Consider the following 25,239-nt stretch of genomic DNA (forward strand, 5'->3'; position numbering starts at 1 on the left):
ATTTATAAAATATGGATGGATGATAATATCTACCTCACAAAGTTGTGATAATTAAATGAAAAAGTATATACCAGGTACATACATAGTGTTATTTATTTCTAGTAAATTTTTTGGCAGGAAAAAAGTGGATTTGCTAGTATAAAAAAAAAAACTGATAGCCTTACTTATTTTACCATCAGAAATAGAAAAAGCAAGCTAATTTTTACTCAACACCAGCTATGTTCTAGAAACTCTAAGAGTTTGAGCAAATATTGGAAAATGATCCCTAGTGTACAGTTGCTGACTTGAAAAACAATTCTGTACATCTTGCTGATTGAACACCAGATAATGACTAAGATTAGTCACATATGTATCTTAAGCTTTGTGCTACTATAGAATCAAGGATGGAATATTCAGTAATGAATTCTCTTTCTACATTTTAACATCCTATTGTATATAAAAATTCTCTATGCAACTCATGTCATATTGCAATATAAAAATAATTAGGGGCTGGCTTTAGCTCAGCGGTTCCTTCGAGTACAAAAATAATTAGAAAATGTACAGTATATCTTAAATTGTTTGTGTCTACAATGAAAAACAGGCAATGTCTTCCAGTACAAGAGTACTATGGTATTACTGTTGCTGATGTAAGTTCCCAATATGTTAGGCTCTTGACTGGGGTTGTTTTCAAAGTGACTGTGTAGTGCAGATCATGATCTCCATAGGATGCCCTCTGGGTATCTAGAGAGTAGTGCTGCCATGCCAGGATTGTACACATTCTGCCTCCTGCCTTATTCCCTCTTGGGAGCTTTATTCTCACGTGACTTCAAGATTACTGCATAGCCTTCTCTCTGTTACGCTTTTGTTTTGTTAGTTGGCAGAAATCTGTATGTAACCTAGGTATCAGGTTCCTGGCTGGGTTGTTGTAAGCCCAGTTATTTAACTCACTAAAAACAAATAATTTTTCAGAGCAGTCTCCTGTAGTTTTAACCCACAAGAGATACGCAGTTTGAGTGAATGGGAGGAAACACTCAATAGCTACTAAGATCAGAATTCCTTGGGTTGAGAAGTTCTAAGTGCTGTCTCTATTTGCTGTTGAAAATAAAATTGTTTATAATATGTTGCTTTTATAGCTTATATTTTTTTTTTACCTTCAGATTGCATGCTTCTTGGCTGCAGGAGTTTCATAGCAGCCTTTCTGTCTCCTTAGCTTCTCACAATGGCCAGTGCTTGTAAAATGTAGGGGGTAGTATGAAGTGTCAAAGAAAGCCTTGCTTATGTGGTTCCTAAAGAGAAAAAGATAGACTTTTTATTCCTAATTGGTTTAAGTAGAAAGATCTGGAAATATTTCTAAATTCTGTGGTGCATTACCTTACTTTTTAAATAGGGTTTGCTCTACACAAATTACTTGTGTAGTAAAATTACAAATTACTTGGTGGTTCAAACTAATCATTTTTAATATTGATTATTCTAACAATACTAGAAGCCCAATGCACAAATTTGTGCACCAGTGGGGTCCCTCAGCCTGGCCTACAGGATCAAGCTGAAGCAAGTTCTCTGACATCCCCTGAGGGGCCCCGAATTGTGAGAGGGTGCAGGCCAAGCTGAGGAACACCACTAAAGCACAATTTGGGCCAAGGGGATGCAGGAGGTTGGCCAACCAGCAGGAGGGACCGTGGGAGGGCTCCAGGGCATGTCCGGCCTGTCTAGCTCAGTCCTGACCTGCCAGACCTCAGCAGCAGGCTAACCTACCTGTTGGAGCATCTGCCCCCTGGTAGTCAGTGCATGTCATAGCGAGCAGTTAAGCAGCCTTAGCATATCATTAGCATATTACGCTTTGATTGGTTGAATGGGCAACTGGACACTTAGCATTTTAAGCTTTTATCATATAGGATTGTAGGATGGCAATAAGTCCAAGCTGTTGGACTTAATTTTTCAGTTTATATCTAAGTATAGATCATTGTGAAATAAGAAATAAAAGTCATTTGATCTGATATTTATAAAAATTAAGGACCTATGAGTGAGGAGGCAGGTAAATAAATGCCTTGTGACATACTACAGCAAAATAATAACTCAGAGAATCTTTTTAATACTCGTATGTTAATTCCCTTTTTTCTCTAGGATATTTCCTGGTTTGATGATAAGGAAAACAACACAGGTGCCTTGACAACAATATTAGCCACAGATATAGCACAGATTCAAGGAGTATGTATATTGCTTTTATTTTTTTTAATGGCATATGTATGTGGTATGCATGTGTGTGTGTGTGTGTTTGTATATAAGTGAACCATACTGGGATTACCCACATCTTTAAAGAGACCAGGTAAGTCCCAGGGCTAAAAAGAGATCTCAGTAAAAGATGTAAGGAGATTTAATAAAAGAAGAAAGTTTAGCCCAGCCAGTGTGGCTCAGTAGTTGAGTGCCAACTCATAAGCCAGGAGCTCACAGTTTGATTCCCAGTCAGGGCACATCCCCAGTAGGAGGCATGCAGGAGGCAACTGATTGATGATTCTCTCTTATCATGGATGTTTCTACCTCTCTCTCCCTCTCCCTTTCTCTCTCTGAAATCAATAAAAACATTTGTTTAATTTAAAAAGAGCATTTAGTTTTTTCTTCCTCCCAATAAATAAGATCTTATATACCATAATATCTAACAAGTTAGATTCATGTGTACATCTGGAAATGATTCTGTACTAGTTGTTATACAGATCAAGTTAGAGATATGTGTAATAAAAATGACTGGTCATGTCATGCATAAACAAAATATTTATGCACCATATTCAAAATTGATGGCAGAATGACCAGAATAATGTATGTCAAAGTGATGCTTAAATAAGTATGGGGAGCACAGTAGTATGGAAAATAATTTATTAATTTTCTTCCAGTTATTTTAAGAAAATTAACCTTTGATCACAAGTGGGATTTCAACTATGATTGAGAAAATGAGTGCAAAACAAGTGTTCACACTTTTAAGTTAAATGAGGTAAAGCTTCTTATCTCTTTATTAAAACAAGAGCTCTAGCAGTTATAGTCTCATTTTTCCTTATCACTATGGGAGAAAAGGAAAGTTGATGCACCTCCCTCTGAATGACAGAAAATCTTAAACGTATTTTTATTTATAAACTAGAGGCCTGGTGCATGAAATTCTTGCACAGGGGGGAGGGTGTCCTTCAGCCCAGCCTCCACCCTCTCCAATCTGGCACCATTTGAGGGATAGACATCGTTTAGGCCCGATCCCAGTGGGGTCCCTCAGCCTGGCCTACAAGATTAGGCTGAAACTGGCTCTCCAACATCCCCCAAAGGGTCCCAGATTGTGAGAGGGTGCAGGCGAGACTGAGGGACCCTATCGGTGCACAATCGGGCCTGGTTGTCTCCAACTGGCCTCCTCTGACGGCAGTCGAACATCCCCAAATGGGAGGTCGGACATCCCTCTCAAAATCTAGGACTGTTGGCTCCCAACTGCTCATCTGAGTGCCTGATTGCCCCTAATTGCTTCTGCCTGCAAGCCTGATCACCTCCTAACCACTCCCCTGCCAGCCTGATAGACACCTAACTGCTCCCTGGCCAGCCCAATTGCCCCTAACTTCCCTCCCTTATCAGCCTAGTCACCCCTAACTGCCCTCCCCTGCCATTCTGGTCATATTTAACTGTTCTCCCCTGCAGGCCTGGTCACTTCCAACTGCCCTCCCTGCTGGCCTGATCATTCACAACTGCCCTCCCCTGCTGGCCTGGTCCCCGCCCACTGCCCTCCCCTGCAACCTGGTCCCCCCCAACTGCCCTCCCTTGCTGGCCTGGTCTCCCCCAAACTGCCCTCTCCTGCAGACCTGGTCCCCCTCCTACAGTCCTCCCCTGCAGGTTTGGGTCGCCCCCCACAACTGCCCTCTCTTCCTGGCCTAGTCTCCCCCAACTGCCCTCCTCTGTTGGCCTGGTCATCCCTAACTGCCCACAATTGCCCTCCCCTGCAGGCCATCTCGTGGTGGCCATCTTGTGTCTTGGAGTGATGGTCAATTTGCATATTACTCTTTTATTAGATAGGATATTAAAATGTCAATTACAGCATTGTTACCAGAGCAACAAATTATTAGCTGAAACAGCCCATCAAAATTGCATTTTATGGAGGCTATTTCCACAGAATATAGCCATTAGTCTAACTTATGTAACTTCTGCAAGACCTTGTTCAAGATATAGATACAAGGGCAGATTTCTATCACCAGAGAATAGAACAAGTTGGTTACAGCTGTGAATATTCCAATACATCTGTATTAGTTTGGAAAAGTATTTTAATCATATAGAAAGAGCTCAAGAGGAAAGGGACATCAACTTTATCTTTTCCTGAAACTCTTTTTGATAATTTTAAAGGCAAGGCTCTAAATTTTATTAGATAGTATTTAAATATTAAGATATGGTTGAGTAGTTAAATTTTACTGGCATAGTGAGGAAAATGATAGAATTTCACTTACTAAAGTAATGAGCATAGCATTCATAGCACAAATAGAATTATGTAAATGACAATGTATTTTTTTAGAAATTCCAGGGTTTAACTCTTTAGACAGAAATATCATTCTCTATAATTTTATTTGAATCCCCATTCTACATAATTTGCTATTTTCTTCTTTACTGTGGGAATATGTTTTTCTTACTATCTATCATTTAGATCTTTTAAGAATTCAATGAAAAGGCATTCTTACTGGCAGCTGTATTTTATATGTGTGCCATCTCTTTTAGCAAGTGTTTACTTTAACAAAAGAACAGATTAGGATTGAAAGACCAACATTATTTTCCTTAAATTCATTAGTTGTTTCTAATAAATAGTGTTGTCTTTCAAGAGAAATTAATGAGAATATGTGTCAGCCTAATTCCATATAAGCATCTGACTAATACAATTTGATCACTTGAAACTTTGTTGCAATTGTAAATGTTGGTCTCATAACAACTTTTGGACAGGTCATTTTCATTGAATGAGAAGAAGTAGCTAACGAAATAATGGTTGTAATACTGATTGTAGATTTTTAAATTGTTGAATTTAAAAAGCAAAAAGGCCAATGAAGGATTTCAAGAGTGCGACTAAGTCTATTAGCATGTAATTCACATAAGTCCTTGCTTTGCCATATAAAGATAAATTCATATCTAACGTGAATGGATACTCTTTTTATCTAAGGAAGAATTATTTATCAGTCCTATTTATCCACTATTTTTTTTTCTCATAAAGACACACTACCCTATGGAATAATTCAGGATCATATTTCCTATCATAGCAATTTAAGACATATTCATCTCAGTCTCTTCATCATGTAATTTCAGTTATATTTTATTTTATCAAATGTATTAGGGTGAATGTTGATAAAATAGTTCCTTCATAATAATAAATATTATTTTGAAATCTTTACTAATGACCAAAAAATATATGTTCCTGGCCATTTTTAGAAACTCTGATACTTTGAGAGCCATGAAAAACACATGTTAGTAAAATAAAGTCATAGGACAACATGATTCCTGAAATATTATAGTTCAATAAATACAACTAATTTAGCTGGTATTATTTCAGTCTGAGGTCATGGTATATTACCATTGTACCTGTCAACAGACTATTTTCTATTTAAAATGTATCTTTACTAAAGGTATAAGGCCATTTTAGATTCTTTGGAAGACTAGATTTCACAAAATTACAAAGATATTATTTCTGTATCTTTTTGCAACCCCTTTGCATCATTTAAAAGTCTTATCTCGTTTTTGTCCACAAAAAAAGTGTATTATTGACACTACAGTGTACACTTGATGTAATACTGACAGACACAAATATTAGTTACAAGAATTCTTCTCATCATAAATATGATTATACTCCCTAAAGAAATTAAAAAAAAAAAACCCTCATTAATTCCTAAAGCCCAACGAAATGATTAAGTAGAACTAAGCTATCATTAAATGAACAATAGTGACCTCATTTCTTGACTTAACTTTTTGGGAAATGTATAAAACAGCTTGTCATTACTTGTGATTCAAAGAATGTTAGTGGGGGGAGGGGTAGGAGAAGGCAATGGAGAGAAAAACAGGACATATGTAATACTTTCGACAATAAAGATTTTTTTTAATGTATCTTTATTGATTTCATAGAGGAAGGGAGAGGGAGAAATAGAAACATCAATGATGAGAGAAAATCATTGATTGGATGCCTCCTGCACATCCCCCACTGGGGATTAAGCCCTCAACTGAGGCATATGCCCTTGACTGGAATTGAACCTAGAACCTACAGTCCACAGGCCTTTGCTCTATCCACTGAGCCAAACCAGCTAGGGCTACAACAATAAATATTTATTTTAAAAAGGTTAGTAATCATTCAAAATAACTTTATTATAGTGTAAGTGTGGCATATAATCAAAATGACTTTATCATAGCATAATTTCTTCATAAAACTAAAAAGTGAAAATTTTCCAGTTTTTCTGTGTTGCTTTTCTATGAACTAGAAATATTGCGATGAGTGCTTAGTCTGATAATGTTGATGTATTTTATACATTTTTAGTATTATATAATGTCATGGCATCATAAACACAATGCTATGGCATTTAATTATAACACAAAGTAACCCACATTCTATTGTTCCTTAAAAGCAGGGACATTCAAAGTCTCTTCTCTTCCTTCATTGTTTTTATATGTTGAATATGCACTAGTAATTTTTTAAAATTAGGATAAAATGTCAGTATAGCAATACATGTGGCACTCAACATGCTGTCAAATTGTAATCACCTCACAGATTTGCCACACGCTGAGCAGCAGTACAAAGTAAGGAGAGTGACACAAGGTTTCTCTAGCAACTACTCAACTCCATCATTATAGCACTAAGACAGTCACAGGCAATAGGTTCCAGTGAGAGTTTATTCCTAGACACTGAAATTTTCCTTTGATGTGAGTCTTTCTGATATCTGCATTATCTCTTAACTTTGAAATATATATTATATCTACGATATATAGAAAAGCCTAAGCAACTGAATGACCAATTGACCAATCGCTATGACATGCACTGACCACCAGGGGACAGATGCGCAACACACAGGATGGAGCTTCCTCCTGTCTAGATTGGGCCTGTGGGAATCAGGCTGAATCTGGCTATCTAGCATCCCCTGAGGGGTCCCAGATTTCGAGAGGGTGTAGGCCAACCCGAGGGACCCAGCCTGTGCATGAATTCGTGAACAGGGCCTCTAGTACAATAATAACTTTTAACATCATTGTCTGCTAAGTCTAACATTTGTGTCAATTTGGGGTCAGTTTTAATTGCTTTATTTTTATGCTCATTGTGAGTTTTATTTTACTGCTTTTTGCATACCTGCAATTTTGACACACTGTAAATTTAACATTTTTGAGTGCTGTATATTTTTGTATTTTTATATATTTGGTTTTGTTCTGAGATGTAATTAAGTTACCTTAGAAACAGTTTGATCCATTTGGGTCTATTTTTTTAAAACATATTTTATTGATTTTTCACGAAGAGGAAGGGAGAAGGATAGAGTTAGAAATATTGATGAGAGAGAAAAATCAATCAGCTGCCTCCTGCACACCTCCCAGTGGGGATGTGCCCGCAACCAAGGTACATGCCCTTGACTGGAATCGAGCCTGGGACCCTTAAGTCTGCAGACTGATGCTCTATCCACTGAGCCAAACCAGTTTTGGCTCCACTTGGGTCTTGATTTTAAAGTTTATTAGGCAGGATTACAGCCTACTATTCAGGCAAAATCCTTCTACATATTACATTCAACATTGTGAATCCTGAGGTTTTCCAGTTTAGCTGGTATGACAAGGCACTATTCCCAGCCCTTATACTCAGCTGAGTATTGAAGGAAGAACTTCTGCAGATATCCAGATTTCTCTCTGAGTATACCTCTCTCTGGTGTTCTGTGCAACAAATTCTAGCTTCCGTGACCTCCCCAGAGCTTAGCTATATTTACTCAAGTTAGGGCTCTACTCTGTTGGGCTCCATTGTAATTAACAATTTCTCCTTTGAAGCCTGGCTGCTCTTTCAAGGGGTAAGCTAGGACAATCATAGAGCTCACCTACTTTGTTCCCCATCTCTACCCTTGGTTGCCTTAAGTTTAGTACCTTGAAACCTATTGGTTCATAGTTTTGTCTATTTTTTTGTTTGTTTTAGATGGGAGCATAAAACCATTCCATTACTCCATGTTAGCCAGAAGCAGAAATCCAATATATAGAACTTTATTTCTACAATTATGTACTGAGTTTCCTTCCATTTATTTTCTTATGCTAGCCATTCCTCTTTGCATACTGTAATTCTCTTAGAAAAGTTGTATTCCTCACATTTAGCATAGTACCTAAGAATTGAAATATACTCTATAATTATCTAAAGAAGTATTTAATCATGATTTTCTGCTCTTAATTTCCAAGAAAAAAAAACAACTGTATCTTTGTGCATGTTTCTAAAAGATCTAAGGAAGTTCCATTACACTTATTCTGATTCCAGTTCTAATTCATTTGAGAGGTGCATTATTCCTCAAAGACCATTTTCCATTAGTTCTCACAGCATTTTTCAAAGCCAAATATCTGTTATTTTCTATTAATTCTTCATGGAACAGGACAAATATATTCAGACTTTTTTTGTCCTACCTCCATCACCAAAAGGCACGGTTTGTAGCCTGTTCTTAGCTGAAATGGCTAAACATTTTGAGAAGTTTATGGTAGCTTAAACTAATATACCATGTAAAAAGGTATATAATCTTATTTTTAAGCAGATTAGTACACAAATGGATAACCAAAATGCAAAGATTTGCAAATGCAAGTCACTTTGTAGAAAGGGCTTTTTATTATTGTTGGTTTTTTTTTAAATGACAATACTAATTTGGCAGTACTTGAGTGAACATTTATATGATTTTTTAAATATATATATATATATATATATATATATATATATATATATATATATATATATTAATTGATTTCAGAGAGGAAGGGAGAGGGAGAGATCTAAAGAGAAACATCAATGATGAGAATCATTGATCAGCTGCCTCCTGAAGGCCCCCAATTGGGGATCTGCAACCTTGGCCTGTGCCCTTGACTAGAATCAAACCTCTATCCACTGAGTCAAACCAGCTAGGGCTGAGATGATCTTTTAGATAAGAAATTTGACACTAGCTACCAAGAATGTAAGAGCACATACCCTTTTACATATTACTTCCGACTAAGAATTTAACAGTAGAAAATAAAATATAAACACAAAGACTTCACACAATGTGCTCATTATATCTTTATTATTAATAGTGAAAACTAGGAAACAACCTAAATATTTTTGAAGACTAATTATAATGATTCAGGAAAAAGTTTGTAGTATAATGTGAAGTGATAAAAGCAGGATATAGCCCGAGACTATAGTCAAATCTTGACAGCTATTGTCCTGGTGTGCTAGAATTCTCAGAGAGAATCTGCTGGTCTTAATTCACTGACGAGGGCAGCAAGTGGCCCCAGTAGTGTCCAGATCAGAAACAGAGGCTTCCCAGCTACTAGATGGAATGGGTTGTTTGTCAGATTTCCTCATACCCATTAGGGAGTTAATATCTGCCATAGTATGTTATAACCCTTTTCCAAAAAGAAAAAAAGAAAAAAAGCAGGATAGAAAAAGCTACATACATATAATAATCCTAACTTGAATATGTATCTATTTATGTCTAGAAGGATGTAAGTTTTAGCATTATCTAAATCTTTTCCAATTATAATACTTTCATGATCAGAGAAAAAATATGTTTTAAAATGTGAATTAAGCCCTGGCCAGGTAGTGCAGTTGCTTAAAGCATAGTCCCATTAGGGCAAGGTTGCAAGTTTGATCCTTGTCAGGCACCAAAAAAAAAAAAAAAAAAAAAGAAGAAGAAGAAGAAAAAAGGAAAAAAAAAGTGAATTGATATCTTGGTTGATTATAGTTGTGTTTTTAGGTAAATATGGATCTCATTTTTTTCAGAAGAATTTAACATTGTGTTTATTATGTTTCACATGTCCTATTGAAAGTTGATTCATAAGGCATGTAGTTCCTAGAAAATATATTTCTATTTATTTAAATTTTTAAAAATTTCTTTTGTTAAGTTACACCATGATGTTTCCAACTCCTCTTCTACTTTGATATTATTTCTTTAGAGTTTGCACAGTGAAACCAAGTTATAAAGTGCAGAAAGGGAATGTAGACACCATATCCAATGTGTACATTTTAATGAATATCCTCAGTTATTCCATTCAACTCCACCATGGCATAGCGGCTAAGAGTACCAGCCTTCCATCAGTGCAGGGGGGAGGACAGGACTGGAGTTACAGCCCACATACCATGAGTGGGTATCCATGTGTGGCAGCAGCCTGGTGTGGGAATGCCGAGCCAGAGCAGAGTGAGGAAGATGCCCATGCAGGGCAGAGGCAGGGGTCGTGATAGCAGAGTGGTTACATACTGAGGGATTAATCACATGAGTCTATTAAAGAAAATGAAAGCCACGTTTCTCACTGTTGAAAGGGGGACAACAAATATTGGAAGAGGAAATGCTGTAAATAACCTTGTGGTGTTGGATTGGAACTGTAGAAATTGATGTGAACTCATGCATTTCAATAAATATAACTAGAGAAATAAATGTAGATTTCCATGTGTGCATGCATCTGTACATACACACACACACTCACACACACACACACACACACACACACACACATTCCCCAGTTCTAGCCACTGACATTTCACTAATAATGAGCACAATTGGCACCATATATTGACTTCTAAATCACATTCTCCACTAAAAGAAACCAAGACTCCTTAGAGAAAAGACAGATTCCAGGAGTAGGGACTGGAAAATCTTTTTTGTGTCAGGAAGTATTTAAAGCATGATGGGAATATGTCAAAGAACAACAATATCAGACATAAGGTAGATAAATAAAGCATAAAGAGTCCACAGGACATTTTTTAAATATGGCTATTACTTGATCCCTAAGTATAAACTCAAAGTTAAAAATCTAAGTATAAATCCTAAAAAAGAAAGCCTACCTTGTTTTTCAAGAAACTATAATAGCAATTCTTATAAATTTTAGATTAACTGACTTTTCCCCCCCAAAATATGTCTGATTATAGGCAACAGGTTCGAGGATTGGTGTCTTAACACAAAATGCAACTAACATGGGACTGTCTGTTATCGTGTCCCTCATATATGGATGGGAGATGACACTCTTGATTCTGACTATTGCTCCAGTGCTTGCTCTGACAGGAATGATTGAAACCTCAGCAATGGTTGGATTTGCCAACAAGGATAAACAAGAATTTAAGCATGCTGGAAAGGTAAAATAAAGACTGTTATCATCATAACATTTTAAGAGAAAACAATCAGAGCTCCCATCTTTACAATATGCTAACTTCTTTCCTTAGGAATCTTTAAGTGTTGTATATGTATTGAAATGCACATATACAAGTCAAAGATGGGTTATAGACCTTTTATAGCAATAGGGTACACGATTTAGACCATGGACTCTAGAGTCAAACTGGCTGAATTAGAATCCATATTCTATCACTAACAAATGTGTGATACAAGCATGTCAACATTTTTGGACTTCAATTTCTTCATCTGTAAAGTGGGATTGATAGTATCCACTTATACATTTTTGAATTACATAAAACACTTAGCATTGTTATATGCAGAACACTTAGAATAGTATCTGGACCCAGCATGTCAAACTTGTGGCCCGTGAACCACATGTGGCCCACAATGAATATTTTTGTAGCCTAGCCAATATAACGATATGTAAGAAATGTTTTAATAAAAATTTTGTAACTTAATTTTTACAATATCCTGTTATGCATAATTATTAATAACAAACTATATACAACATTCACTAATGACTGATTACTATAATCATGTTGCATTCATTTCCCTTACCATTTCTCTCCACTTATAATAGTAGTGAATATTTTAGCAACCGATTGCTACATCTTTAGTCTTGTACTGCAAGCATGTCAAACTCAAAAGCTAACAAAGTCCAAATAAACAAGGTTTAAATTTACGTGTACCTCGAAAAAACAAAAGCTTCAATTTTCATGGAAACATAGGTTTATTTCGATAGAGACTTGCTGAATACAAAGGGCTGAAATAAATGAGTAATTGTTACATAAAATAATAGAAAATTTTAATTAAAATCATTTTTTCTTTAACATTAACTTGCCAGACACTGAATACTGCACAAATTAATGAGCGTAACACAAATAAACCTATTTTTCTGGTTCTCCTAAAGTGAAATATTTTCTGTTGTGCACACCAAACAAGTCAGTACAAGACTAATGACATGGCTATCAGCTGCTAAAATATTCACTGCTAGTATTAGTGGAGAGAAATGGTGGGCCTGCATGTAAAGCATGTAAGGGAAATAAATGCAAAATGATTATATTAATCAGTCATTAGCGAACATTGTAGTTCACTATTAATAACTAGAGGCCCGGTTCACAAAATTCATGCATGGGGAGGTGTATCCCTCAGGCCAGCCTGCACCCTCTCTAATCTGGGACCCCTCGAGGGATGTCCGACTTCCCATTTAGGCCCGATCCCAGTAGGTAGGATCGGGCCTAAATAGAAATTCGGACATCCCCTTCACAATCCAGGACTGCTGGCTCTCAACTGCTCGCCTGTCTGCCTTCCTGATTGTCCCTAACCACTTCTGCCTGCCAGCCTGATCATCCCCTAACCATTCCTCTGCCAACCTGATTGATGCCTAACTGCTCCCTTACCAGCCCTATTGCCCCTAACTGCCCTCCCCTGCAGGCCTAGGTCCCCTCAAATTGCCCTTCCCTGCTGGCCAACTTGTGGCAGTCAAATTGTGTCCATATGGGGGCAGCCATCTTTGACCACATGGGGGCAGCCATCTTGTGTGTTGGAGTGACAGCCAATTTGCATATTACTCTTTTATTAGATAGGATAGGAGCCTGGTGCATGGGTGGGGGCTGGCTGGTTTGCCCTGAAGGGTGTCCCGGATCAGAGTGGGAGTTCCCTTAGGCCATGGGGTGGCCTGGGCGAGGGGCCTGTGGTGGTTTGCAGGCCAGCTACACCCCCTGGTGACCCAAGCATAAGCTGGAAGCACCCAAGCATAAGCTGGTATCTGGGATTTATTTATCTTCTATAATTGAAACTTTGTAGCCTTGAATGGAGGCCAGGGCAGGCCAGGGCCAGGGAAGCTTGGCTTCTTCCATCGCTGGGGAAACCCAAGCCTCCTGCTTGCTCCAGCTCTGTAACTACAGCCATCTTGGTTGGGTTAATTTGCATACTTGCTCCTGATTGGGCATAGCTTGTGGGCATAGCGGAGGTATGGTCAATTTGTATGTTTCTCTTTTATTAGAAAGGATTATATATAACAGGATATTGTAAAAATTAAATTAGGAAAATTTTATTAAAACATTTCTTATATCTGTTATATTGGCTGGGCCACAAAAATATTTGTTGTGGGCCACATGTGGCCCATGGGCCATGAGTTTGACAAATTGTTGTGCTGACTTGTTTGATGTGCACAACAGAAAATATTTCACTTTAGGAGAACAATAAAAATAGGGTTTTTTGTGTTACGCTTATTAATTTGTGCAGTTATTCAGTATCTGGTAGGTTAATGTTCAAAAAATATTAATTTTTATTAAAATGTTCTATTAATTTATGTTAACGATTACTCATTTATTTCAGCCCTTTGTATTCAGCATGTCTCTATCAAAATAAACCTACATTTCCATGAAAATTGAAGCTTTTGTTTTTTTGCAGCCCACATAAATTTAAACCTTTTTTATTTGGCCTTTGAATTTGACATGCTTGATCTGGACAGTAAGTACTCAGTAATGTCAGCCATTATTACTACTACAATCTCATGGGGGAACTTGCTAACATATGATTCCTTATTCTCTGATTACTGAATAATTACATTTTCTTGAACAATTCTGGGTATTTTTACTTTTCAAAAGAAAGAAGAAATATAATAGTTACTGCATACATAGTGATGCACTTTTTTTTCAAATTGATAGTGACTAAGACAAGGTTTTAGACAAGAACCATTTTTATGCTGATCAAAATGAGCAATTTAATTTCTTGAAAAAATGCTTTGATATATTTAAGCTTCTCAGGATCAATTATATCCATAAAAATAGTAATTATATTGGGGACTTAGAGAAACATTAGTACTATATCATAACCTCTATAATTGAAAGGGGTATCATTTGGTTTAATTAGGCACCCAAAGTAGGACTCCCTTTTACAATATCCCTGTCAACCTGTCAAGTATCCATCCATCTCTTACCACCCCCTCCCATTCTCTCGAGGGGCAGGCAAGGCAGTACATTACTTTCCAAATTATTTTATATTTTTTGTGGGCCTTCTATCCTACTCTTCGTGGCTTTCATTTTGGTACAGGTCCAAAGCCTGTTTCTTATGACAGCCTTTTGGAGGATGCATCATGTAAACAAGGAGTCTTACCTTGGCTCTCCATCCCCAAGTCTTGAACCTGTTCTGAAGATATGGTTCCAGAGATCTTTATCACACTGGTAAACATCCTCTGAATATGAAAATGATTTTAATATCACTTATGGTTGCCCAACCAGTGTGGCTCAGTGGTTGAGCATTGACCTATGAACCAGGAGGTCACAGTTCAATTCCTGGTCAGGGCACATGCCCAGGTTGTGTGCTCGATTCCCAGTAGGGGGCATACAGGAGGCAGCTGATCACTGATTCTCATCATTGATGTTTCTATCTTTCTCTCCCTTTCCCGTCCTCTCCGAAATCAATAAAAATGTATTTATAAAAAATAGATTTTACTTATGGTCTGTAAAACTGACTGTGCTGCAGTTGGCACATTATAAATAGCATGAATATTTATGAAGAGGGATGCCAAGCACATGACTCATCTAAATCTGGTTTGTATGACCTTGGGGCTTTTCTACCTTTCTTATACTAGATAAGGACCTTTGGAATGCATGCTTGGGCAGTACAGACTGAAATATTTACTATATATTTGCCTCAGACATAGTGAAAAGTTGTTTGCTTAACTCTGCCTATATGCAAATGATCTTAACTTCCAAATTAATGGGGCCCTAATTAATTATATTTTACTCATCTTAATTTTTATGTCATGAACTTTAGTTGTATTCGCCTTTTGATTTTTCCTTTTTATATTATTAGAGTAAGCATAGAATATACAATCAGTAACTTCAATCAAATAGGCAATAGCTTTCCCAGTACCTTTAAATCAGTCTATTTACCAAACATTAAAACTTCAAATATGGACAATAAAACATATTGCTCCTTCTTTGGTTGCATGTGTAGATTTTGACAAATCACCAAATGTTTTATTTTCAGACTTAAAATGGCCATATTAGTTTTTATTTTAAAGACTATTTTCTAAGGTTCTAAATTGATAATAGTCCTTTCTCCATTGTGAAAAATGATCACAGATTTTTAAAAATCACTTCTATTTTTTTTCAAGATTTAAGTATTCTTCTCCATTTATCTTGCATACAACAGAATGCTACAAATTGAGGTTTCTTTGGGTTCATTTTGAAATTAATGACAATTTCAAACAAAACATCAAAATTGAGAGTAGGATCCAGGTTTTTCTGACTTAAGTCCAGAAACCTTTCCTGTAATGCAAATTCTCCTTCAAAGACCGTTTGGTGTCCACCTAAATCTTGCTCAGTCTCGTAGCCCCCCTCGGCCACTCTGGAAACAGAATGTAAAAGGAGGAAGGTCTTCTTCCCAGCCAACATGAGTTCTCATGTTCCAGAAGTTGGTCTAAGCAAAAAGTCTCAATTTTGGATCCCACATGATTACTCCTTTTTAAAACTATATAAATATGGGAAAGCATCCATTATATTTTAATGGAGTATTTTTTAAGTTCACAGATATCAAAATGAGAAATGACTATAGCTTATAAAGAATTCTGTAGCCATCCCCCATCTTCCTTTACTGCAATGTTCCTGAGCCTTTTGGTTGCTATTTGCCTTTCTGTACTAGAATAAAATAGTTATTTTTTTTCCTCTCTACTGTCTTCTCCTTGAATTATCTTGTAATTCATAGGGCAGTTCTTTTGCATAATTACATATCAACATAATGCTCACTACTCTTTGATCCTATCCTTCTGCCTACGGAACCAATTTAAATAGAAGTTTAGTGAAGACTTGACAGAAGTCTTTAGGTCAGTGAACTAAATCTTTTTTTTCTTCCAGGTTATAAAACTTCTTGTTTGCATATTAAAAATTGTGCATTCCAATAATTAAAATCATTTGAACAAAAAAAACCACTGCATTTTACAGCTGCAGGACCCCTTGGACCAGCTTGGTGTTTATTCTAAATTTCACCCTTGTCCCATCCAGCTCCTTCCTTCACTAACACGCAAGTTCCCCCCTTCCCCTCCAGCCAGCCAGGCAGATGGGAGCACAGGTGCGGCCTTCGTTGTCAGTAGTTCTGACGTGAAAGGGGGCAGCACAGTCACTTAAACTGATCCAACCTCTTTGCATCTTGCACAATTAAACATCTAAAAGAAGTAAAATAAGAAGGCAATGCTTGTAGAATGTACAGTGCAAATTGGCGGCGCGTGCCTCATTACCACGCGCCTGCTTACTTCGCCTGTTCAGTCTTTTCTTTTGAAGGCAGTGGGTTTTTCTCTTGCGTTTCTGTCTTCTTCAATTTCGACTTATCGAATGTCTCAATCTCAGCATTATCGGGTTTGTCAGACATGGTTGCAGAGGAAGCCGAGCGAGGTGCGTGAACAAGAGAAGTCCGATCTGCTCAGTAACCGCCGGCGAGTTGGGCTAAATCTTTTTTAAAGTTTTCCTTGAGGCTGTTATCCTGAAATGTTATTTTCTTATTTTATTTTGGGAAAAGAAAAAAGGAAGCTAAAAAAAAAAAAAAACTCATTAGGAAATCTTACTGAGTTGATGTACTCAATATATCCCCTGTATAAATGATTGAAATTCACAACTACGGTAGGAGAATTTTAAGCATTATTAATTTATTTCTCCCTTTTGTTGTCCTATTTTATAAGATAGCAACTGAAGCTGTGGAGAATATACGCACATTAGTATCACTGACAAGAGAAAAAGCTTTTGAGCAAAAGTATGAGGAGACGCTTCAGACTCAGCACAGGTGATTGTAGATCCATACTAACGCCATTAATTATAGTTTGCTCCTGTAAAGGCTGTACTGTTGACCCCAGTAATTTGCCTGCCAATCCATTTTCTCTGGAATCTTTCCTAACACTGCCATATCATAATTTCTCATTTGGCTTCACCAAGAGGAGACTAAAAGAGGAATAAAAAACAAGCACGGTTAAAAATGTTTTAGGTCCTCCCATATTGCCATGTGCTTTTATTAAATGTGTACCTTTTTCTTATTTCCCTAAAGTACGCATGGGGAAATATATATATTTTTTAAATTGAATCTCTAAAATGGTTCACATCTTTTAAACCAATTTATACATAATAAATGTGATCACCCCTTTTAATTTTAAACTAGTCATCCTAATCACATTTACTCACTGATATTCTTTGTGTTACTTTATCAGAGAGATAGTTTTATACTGTTATGCACATGCTTGTGGTTGGTACTGACCTTTAATTTCACTATTTAATGTCCTAGCGAAAGATTAGGATAGAAAATATTTTAACTTCTAAACCAGATCTCCTTAACTCTTTCATTAACAGTCCTCTGACAGACTTATCCATTCATTTGAAAGTAAATAGAGGCAACTTGTTATACTGAATTAAGTGTGTACTAAAAGTCCTGGCCGGGTAGCTTAGTTGGCTAGAGCAGTGGTCGACAAACTCATTAGTCAACAGAGCCAAATATCAACAGTACAATGATTGAAATTTCTTTTGAGAGCCAAAAACCAACTTCTGCTCATGGGCCACGGAGTTTCAATTGCACTGTACGTGCGTGCCCGCGCGTGGTGTTTTATGGAAGAGCCACACTAACGGGGCCAAAGAGCTGCATGTGGTTCTCGAGCCACAGTTTGCCGACCACTGGGATTGAGCATCATCCCAATACACCAAGGTTGTGGGTCTGATCCCCGGAAAGGGCATATACAGGAAGCAACCAATGACTGCATAAATAAGTGGAATAATAAATAGATGTTTCTCTCTCAAATCAGTTTTTATTTCAAGTATATAGCTATAGAGAAAATCATTACATTTTCTGTTTTCTCTATAATAATTTTTAGTAGTTAAAAAATAATTCTTAGGAAAATGTATGTCCCCTAAAAAATATGTCTAATCTCCTCTATTCATTACTCTACATTTATTAAAATGTGCTTGGTATACCTTATGACCCATTATTTAGTAAATTTTGTGCATTTCAGAAATACCCTGAAGAAAGCACAGATCATTGGAATCTGTTATGCATTCAGCCATGCTTTTGTATATTTTGCCTATGCAGTTGGGTTTCGATTTGGAGTCTATTTAATTCAAGCTGGACGAATGACCCCAGAGGGCATGTTCATGTAAGTTGTACAAAAATATAAACCCTGTAAATGAGTCATGTATTTAAAATGACCAGAAATGTGTGTAGTTTATAGCATTATCATTTTAATCATATATGTGGGAAAGGCATGCTGGGGAAACTTGTTAATTTTTTTTTTTAATGTAAATGTAGTCTAGCTGGTAAAATACTGATAGTGATATAATACAGGTAATCTGAATTCAGTTCCTAACTAAATTGCTCCTTTTTCAGTATATTAGAATTTGGTAATGTGGAGAGGGGTAAACTATGCCTTCTGATCATCCATTTCTCCGGAATCTGTGAGGCTTCATGGATCTCTCAGAGTGGAGATGGTTTTATCAAATACTAGCAGCCTGGTGCATGAAATTCATGCACAGGTAGGGTTCCTAGGCCTGGCTGGTGATCAGGGCCAATCAGGTTCTCCGCCTCCTCCTTCCCTCACTCCTTCAGTGCCTCCCCCCCCCCACTACCACTGGTTGCCCAACATGTTCTGTACTGCCCCCTGGTGGTCAGCACATGTCACAGCAAGTAATCAAACTCCCAGTCTCCCAGCCAAACTCTTGAGGGGACACTTTGTATATAGCCTTTTATATATATAAATGACTGTAAATCAGTCTTCCTTCTGTCCCATATAATAATTCCCCAGGTCTTTGCCAAGTTGCCTCTTTCTCACCATCCAGGCCTCTGCTCCTAAGTGCATTCTTCAGAGAGACTTATCCTGATGGCCCTAAGTAGACCCTGTCCCCCTCCTCATCATCACTCTCTATTATATTACCATGTTTTATGCATAACACTTACCACTATATAAAATTACCTTTTAGATTCCTTATTTATTGACTGCATAGACTGTAAGCTTAGGGAGAGTAGAGCTTAATCTGTTTTGGTCACTAATGTTGCCCTAGAACCAAAAACAAAAGCTTGGCACATAGTAGGCACATAATAAATATTTATTGAATGAATGACTAAATCAAAAATAAAAGGGGAAATTTGAACTGCATAATTAAGCAGTCTAGTCATTCTTGGAAATGTGCTTCCAGAGTCAATGTTTTCACAGTACTCCTGTTTTTCACAGATTCTTCTGTTTTTCTTCCCTTCTATATCCACACAGCTAACACTAGGTACTTTGGTAGCAGGACTGGAACTAAGTCAAAGACAACTTTATATAAAAATAGGATGTTTGTAATTGGGAGTCTAGTTCTACATACTAAGATTAATTTAGATTAAAACTAAGTAAAGAATTTTCTTAATTAAAGGATGATACAGTTGAAACTGGTTTGGTTCAGTGGATAGAGCGACAGGCTGTGGACTGAAAGATCCCAGGTTCGATTCTGATCTAGGGCATGTACCTGGGTTGGAGGCACATCCCCAGTGAAGAGTGTGCAGGAGGCAGCTGATTGATGTTTCTCTCTCATCGATGTTTCTAGTTCACTATCCCTCTCCCTTCCTCTCTGTAAAAAAATCAATAAAATATATATATTTTTTAAAAAGGATGATACAACCTTGCCCTGGCTGATAGTTCAGTGGTTAGAGCATTAGCTAAGTGCCCCAGTCATCAATGATGTATCTCTATGGTACATCTCCATCTCTGTTTCTCTCTCTCTCTCCCTCCCCTCCTCCCTAAGGCCCTCCCTCTCCCCCTCCTGCCACTCTCTCTAAAAAAGAAAAACTGGAAAAAATATCCTCAGGTGAGGATTAACAGCAACAAAAAAATCATACCACCTCAACATCATACTGATCACTATCATGCCTGCAAGTGAAATTAGGCAGGATGTTTCTTGAAAAGGGCCTTTGAAGATGCCAACCATTCTGTTCATATGATAATCATGAAAACAACAAACCTTTCTCAAGTATTAAGGATTTTTCATGCATTATCTGACTAGTCTTCTCAACTACCTTGTGAAATATTATAATGCCCATTTTACATATGGGGAAAATTAAGACTCAAGAAGGAAATTACCTAACTTGCCCAAAGTCACTTAATCAGCAAGTAGCACAGCACAGATTTTAGTTCATGATTCAACATGGCAGAGGCTTTGCTTGGTAGACTTTTTTTTTTTAATTATTATCATCATTATGATTACTATTGTTACTAATTCTGTAGACAATTTTGCATAGAATCTTTCTGTAAAATTATATTTTTAAAAACTTCTTGCTTAGCTTTCTGAACATTTGACTATCTAGGACTGGACTGATTCTTAACATAAATGGAACAAGTCACTTGTTTAATTATTTTATGACCCTAAAATATAAGAGAATTAAAAGGCCCCAATACAAAAATTTCTTCTCCTTCTGGTGTACCACATTTCATGAATTACTTACATTAAATTCATAAAAAGGTTAATTTCTGGAGACAAGCATTTTAGCTCTCAGAACACATATAGAATATTAACATAAGAGTAATGATTAATGAACACTATCACATTGGTATTGCCCAGTGTCCTGAGGAAAGAAACAGGGAGCTATCTGAGCTAAGCAACTAATATCACATTTTGAGTTTCATACGCCAGTCTACAGACAAAACAAGGATACCCATCCTTTTATAGAATGGGCAAAGGAGAGTCTCTGGGAGATAGGGATACATGGCTATGCAAAAAACGTGAACAGATGAGGTTTGTCTTCAACATCAAAGTCTCCAATCTTCTTAGAAACCCAATGTAGCCCCCAACTACCATGAATATGTCACAAGAGTCTCTTTAGATACACTAAATTACACTTGGCCTAGAAGACTGTGCCTTGCAGAATCTAGGGTGATCGACAGCTTTCTATCTAATCAACTAATTGAGAGAAAGAGATTACAAAGAAACTCTCTCCTACTAGAATCATCCCTAAGTAAAAAGAACCTTGTGTCATTCTCTACATTAACAGTGTCCTAACTCACCAATCATGGAGCTGATTAAAATGCAGCCATCTGAAGCTCCTCCCACCAATCTAATCCAGATATTTGTAGATCTAGTATAGGGCCAGGAATCTACATTTTACCAAATATTCCAGATTATTCTGAGGATCACACTTTCTTTAAGAAATAGAGGCCCTAGCTGGTTTGGCTCAGTGGATAGAATGTCAGCCTGTGGACTGAAGGGTCCCTGGTTCAATTCCGGTCAAGGGCACATGCCTGGGTGTCAGGCCCGATCCCCAATGTTGAGCATGCAGGAGGCAGCTGATCAATGATTCTCTCTCATCATTGATGTTTCTATCTCTCTCTCCCTATCCCATCCTCTCTGAAATCAATAAAAATACTTTTTTTTTTTTTTAATTTTTTAAAGGAAGAAATAGGGGAATGGGGACTGAATTCCAGTCTACTCTCCATAGTTGCTTAAAACCTTAGGGTTTTCTTTTGGCCACTACCAGAAACCTCTTAGAATTATATAAAAATTGGAGAAATCATATTTTAGTTTATTGTTAAATATAAAGATGTTCTACTCCCTCTATAAAATGAGGATGTATTTTCATGATTTATAGCTATAGGGATGGATAAATTGTCTCTCTTTCAGAAATAATAGTGTTACTTCAGAAATAATAGTGTATAGCCTTAAAGGGAGATTCACAAAGGGAGTTTTAACAGCAGAATGCCTTGATGTGCTCATAATATCAGTTTATCAGCGTGGCTAATATAAGCCTTAATAAAACAAACAAAAAAAGGGTGGGGCAACATACATTTTCTATGGCAGAAGCTATCTTTATCTCTATTGTTATAGACGTTTCTCTGGGATGAGCATTTTTTTAAGAGGTGACTCCATTTTCACTCTGCTGCTTGCACAGGCATTTAGACAATCTCTTGTTTAGATCCTCATACACATATATGTTTAGTAAAACTCTCCCCTCTGCCTCTGTTAGCCCAGGTAACACTTTTGACTCACTTCCCTATAATGTGCACACTTTGAAAAATACAAAATAATTTTCTCCTCTCTGGTTTTTAGTGCCTCTAAAGTAGTTTCTAGCTGACTTGCACTTTGCAAATTGGTTCAGAAATCATTATTGCCTAGCAGAGGTTACTGTAACTCTTCATACCCCCACTACTGAACTTTCCTCTTCGTTTCTCCTTTGCTATACGAATTAGCAGGAAGCTAAGTAGAACACATGGCTAAGAAAGAATCAAGGCCTGACAGCCTTCAGTACAGTAATAAAAGCCACAGCTTTAGCTGAAACCAGTTTGGCTCAGTGGATAGAGCATCGGCCTGCAGACTGAAAGGTCCCAGGTTCGATTCCCGGTCAAGGTCATGTACCTTGGTTGTGGGCATGTCCCCAGTGGGAAGTGTGCAAAAGGCAGCTGATCGATGATTCTCTCTCATTGATGTTTCTAACTCTCTATCCTTCTCTCTTCCTCTCTGTAAAAAATAAATAAAACATAAAAATGTTTTAAAAAGCTACAGCTTTGAAAACTGCCTAAAAGACAGAGCCAAAGTCTTTACTGACCAAAACAGGCAGGTTTTCAATAAATATTGATAGTTGGTTGATAGCTTGAAATAATAAGGGATAAAGATGCAAGCTAGGCCTCCACCACCAACTTTGCTGTGCTAGGCTGGGAAGCCCTGGAAGAACTGTGAGTCATCATTATAATCAGGAAAGCCACCTTAGTTAGCTAAAACAAGGAGGCAGGAAAGTCTTCTTTTAGTGTTCCCTGCAATGGCAGCCACCCAACTCCTGCCCCACCCCTCCCCAGAGATTATCCAGAGGAGAGGAGGACAAGATAAGGAGTCTAAATAGAGGGATCAATGACTGAAGGGATGTAAAGGAGACAAGTCAAGCGAGATTTGATATTTAGGGCCTTCTGAAGATGCTAATATGGAAACAAGCGATAACAAACTCCAACACGCAGACATCTAGAGTTCGGGCCAGCTTTCCATTCGAAACAGCACCAAGTAAGGGAGAACAATGAACAAGGAAGTTCAAGGTCCATTCCTATGGTTTCACAGTTATGTGACCCTAGGCAAATGGCTTGATTTCTTTAGGCTAGAGTTTCTTCATTTGTTAAAAAGTTGTATGAGTTCCTGCCCTCCTTATCTCCTAGGTGATCAGATGGCATCACATATATGAAAACATTCACTAGTTAGGACCTTTGATCTGTCTCTCTTATCTGGACGAGAAACTTTTAAAATTACCTGAACTTCAAAGGTTATTGTGGTGTACAAAGCAAGGGACAATAACTATGTGGTAGAAAATTACAAGATCATTATTGGGCCTTCAGCATTAGAGGTGTTGTCTGGATCAAAAGATTATATTCCTGTGCCTGCTTTTTCCTTTACTTTTAGAGCTCCATTGTTTGAAATGAACCTAACTAGATTCAAATGCTTTATCTTTTGACAGAGTTTTTACTGCAATAGCTTACGGAGCTATGGCCATTGGAGAAACACTTGCTTTGGCACCTGAATATTCAAGAGCCAAATCCGGGGCTGCACATCTGTTTGCTTTATTGGAAAAGAAACCAACTATAGAAAGCTATAGTCAAGAAGGGAAAAAACCAGTAAGCACAACTATGATTTTAAATGTCCACTTATTGTTAATTGTGTATATTAAGCTAATCTCTATACTGGACTGTGTTTGCATAGTGAAGCTGAAGGAAACCTGGGCTTTTGTGAAGTCCAGTAGTGAAGACAACAAGAAGCACAGATATAAAAATCTAAACAAAAGTAAAAGAAACCAGCCCTGACCAGTTTTGCTCAATGGAGAGAGCATCTGCCTGCAGACTCAGGAGTTTCAGGTTCGATCTGGTCAAGGGCATGTGCCTTGATTGCAGACACATCCCCAGTGGGGGTATGCAGGAGGCAGCTGATTGATGTTATCTCTCTCATTGATGTTTCTAACTCTCTTTCCCTTCCTCTCTGTAAAAAAAAAAAAAAAAAAAAAAAAAAAAAAAAAAAAAATCAATAAAATATGTATATTTTAAAAAGTAACAGAAACCCATAGGCAGGCAGCAGCTCCACAGAGAGGAATATGATGTTTAAAATTAAAGTAGTGTGGAAACATGTTCAATTGTCAGAAAGTGCTAAGCCAATGTGCTATAATGTGTTACTACCTTTCTAAACACTGCCAACTTTCTTTCACAGGACACATGTGAAGGGAATATAGAGTTTCGGGAAGTCTCTTTCTTCTATCCATGTCGCCCAGATGTTCTCATCCTCCGTGGCTTATCCCTCAGTATTGAGAAAGGGAAGACAGTAGCATTTGTTGGGAGCAGTGGCTGTGGGAAAAGCACTTCTGTCCAACTTCTGCAGAGATTTTATGATCCCATGAGAGGACAAATAGTAAGACTTAATTTAAATACAACTTATCTGGGGATTAGTGGTGCTATTCTTAAACATTCTCTTGGGTTTAAGTATCTTGGCTGGTTTGGGTAGGGCAAACAGTAAAGTAGTTAAAAGAAAGAAAAAAACTATCCCTTAACTAAGAGGACAAGCAAACCAATAATAGGAATGATGGATAGCACTTTGACGCTAAGTGTAAAGACCCAGAGATACTTCAGCCATTATGGTGGTAGAAATTTTCATCTTATAAGCTGTGGAATTCTTTTAAAATACAGGTGTTGGAGGAACGGCCTAATATCCATACTTGGGCACTTTGTTCTGTTCTGGTTTAAGACAGAGATAATAGTTTCCTCTGCTTCTCTGGCTCAGGCCTTTTGCTATTCCCACTGACCATCTTCAACCCTTCCACCTCCAATTCCTAAAACTTTGTGCATGATTAGGGCTAATCAGAATCAGTTCTATTAAATCCTGCAATCTGATCTCAAAAAAAAAAAAAAAAAAAAAATGCCACCTCTCCCTCCTTTGAACTCTAAAGACTGTTTTTCTCA

The 25,239-nt window shown here is 37.4% G+C and overlaps 2 protein-coding genes across 2 annotated transcripts in view; one reads left to right on the top strand and one right to left on the bottom strand.

The window, feature by feature from the left end:
- ABCB5 (ATP binding cassette subfamily B member 5) overlaps positions 1 to 25,239 on the top strand; it is a gene marked incomplete at both ends in the record, with an annotated part of 77,482 nt that overhangs the window by 46,664 nt on the left and 5,579 nt on the right. The window contains 6 exons of the mRNA XM_084897121.1: positions 2,101 to 2,184; positions 11,075 to 11,278; positions 16,999 to 17,099; positions 18,310 to 18,450; positions 23,754 to 23,910; positions 24,494 to 24,691. Of these exons, the coding sequence (XP_084753247.1) occupies positions 2,101 to 2,184; positions 11,075 to 11,278; positions 16,999 to 17,099; positions 18,310 to 18,450; positions 23,754 to 23,910; positions 24,494 to 24,691 (885 nt within the window). The remainder of the gene's footprint in view (positions 1 to 2,100; positions 2,185 to 11,074; positions 11,279 to 16,998; positions 17,100 to 18,309; positions 18,451 to 23,753; positions 23,911 to 24,493; positions 24,692 to 25,239) is intronic.
- LOC311629194 (thymosin beta-4-like) lies at positions 16,411 to 16,738 on the bottom strand. The gene has a single exon (XM_084897127.1). The coding sequence runs from the start codon at positions 16,689 to 16,691 to the stop codon at positions 16,572 to 16,574; it is 120 nt and encodes a 39-aa protein (XP_084753253.1). The 5' UTR covers positions 16,692 to 16,738; the 3' UTR covers positions 16,411 to 16,571.

The sequence above is a fragment of the Pipistrellus hanaki genome (genome assembly GCF_964339955.1).
Source record: "Pipistrellus hanaki genome assembly, chromosome: 10".
Taxonomy (NCBI): domain Eukaryota; kingdom Metazoa; phylum Chordata; class Mammalia; order Chiroptera; family Vespertilionidae; genus Pipistrellus; species Pipistrellus hanaki.

What these genes read in the sequence shown, in the direction of transcription:
- LOC311629194 (XM_084897127.1), bottom strand. Translation starts at nt 16,691, where the DNA reads ATGTCTGACAAACCCGATAATGCTGAGATTGAGACATTCGATAAGTCG.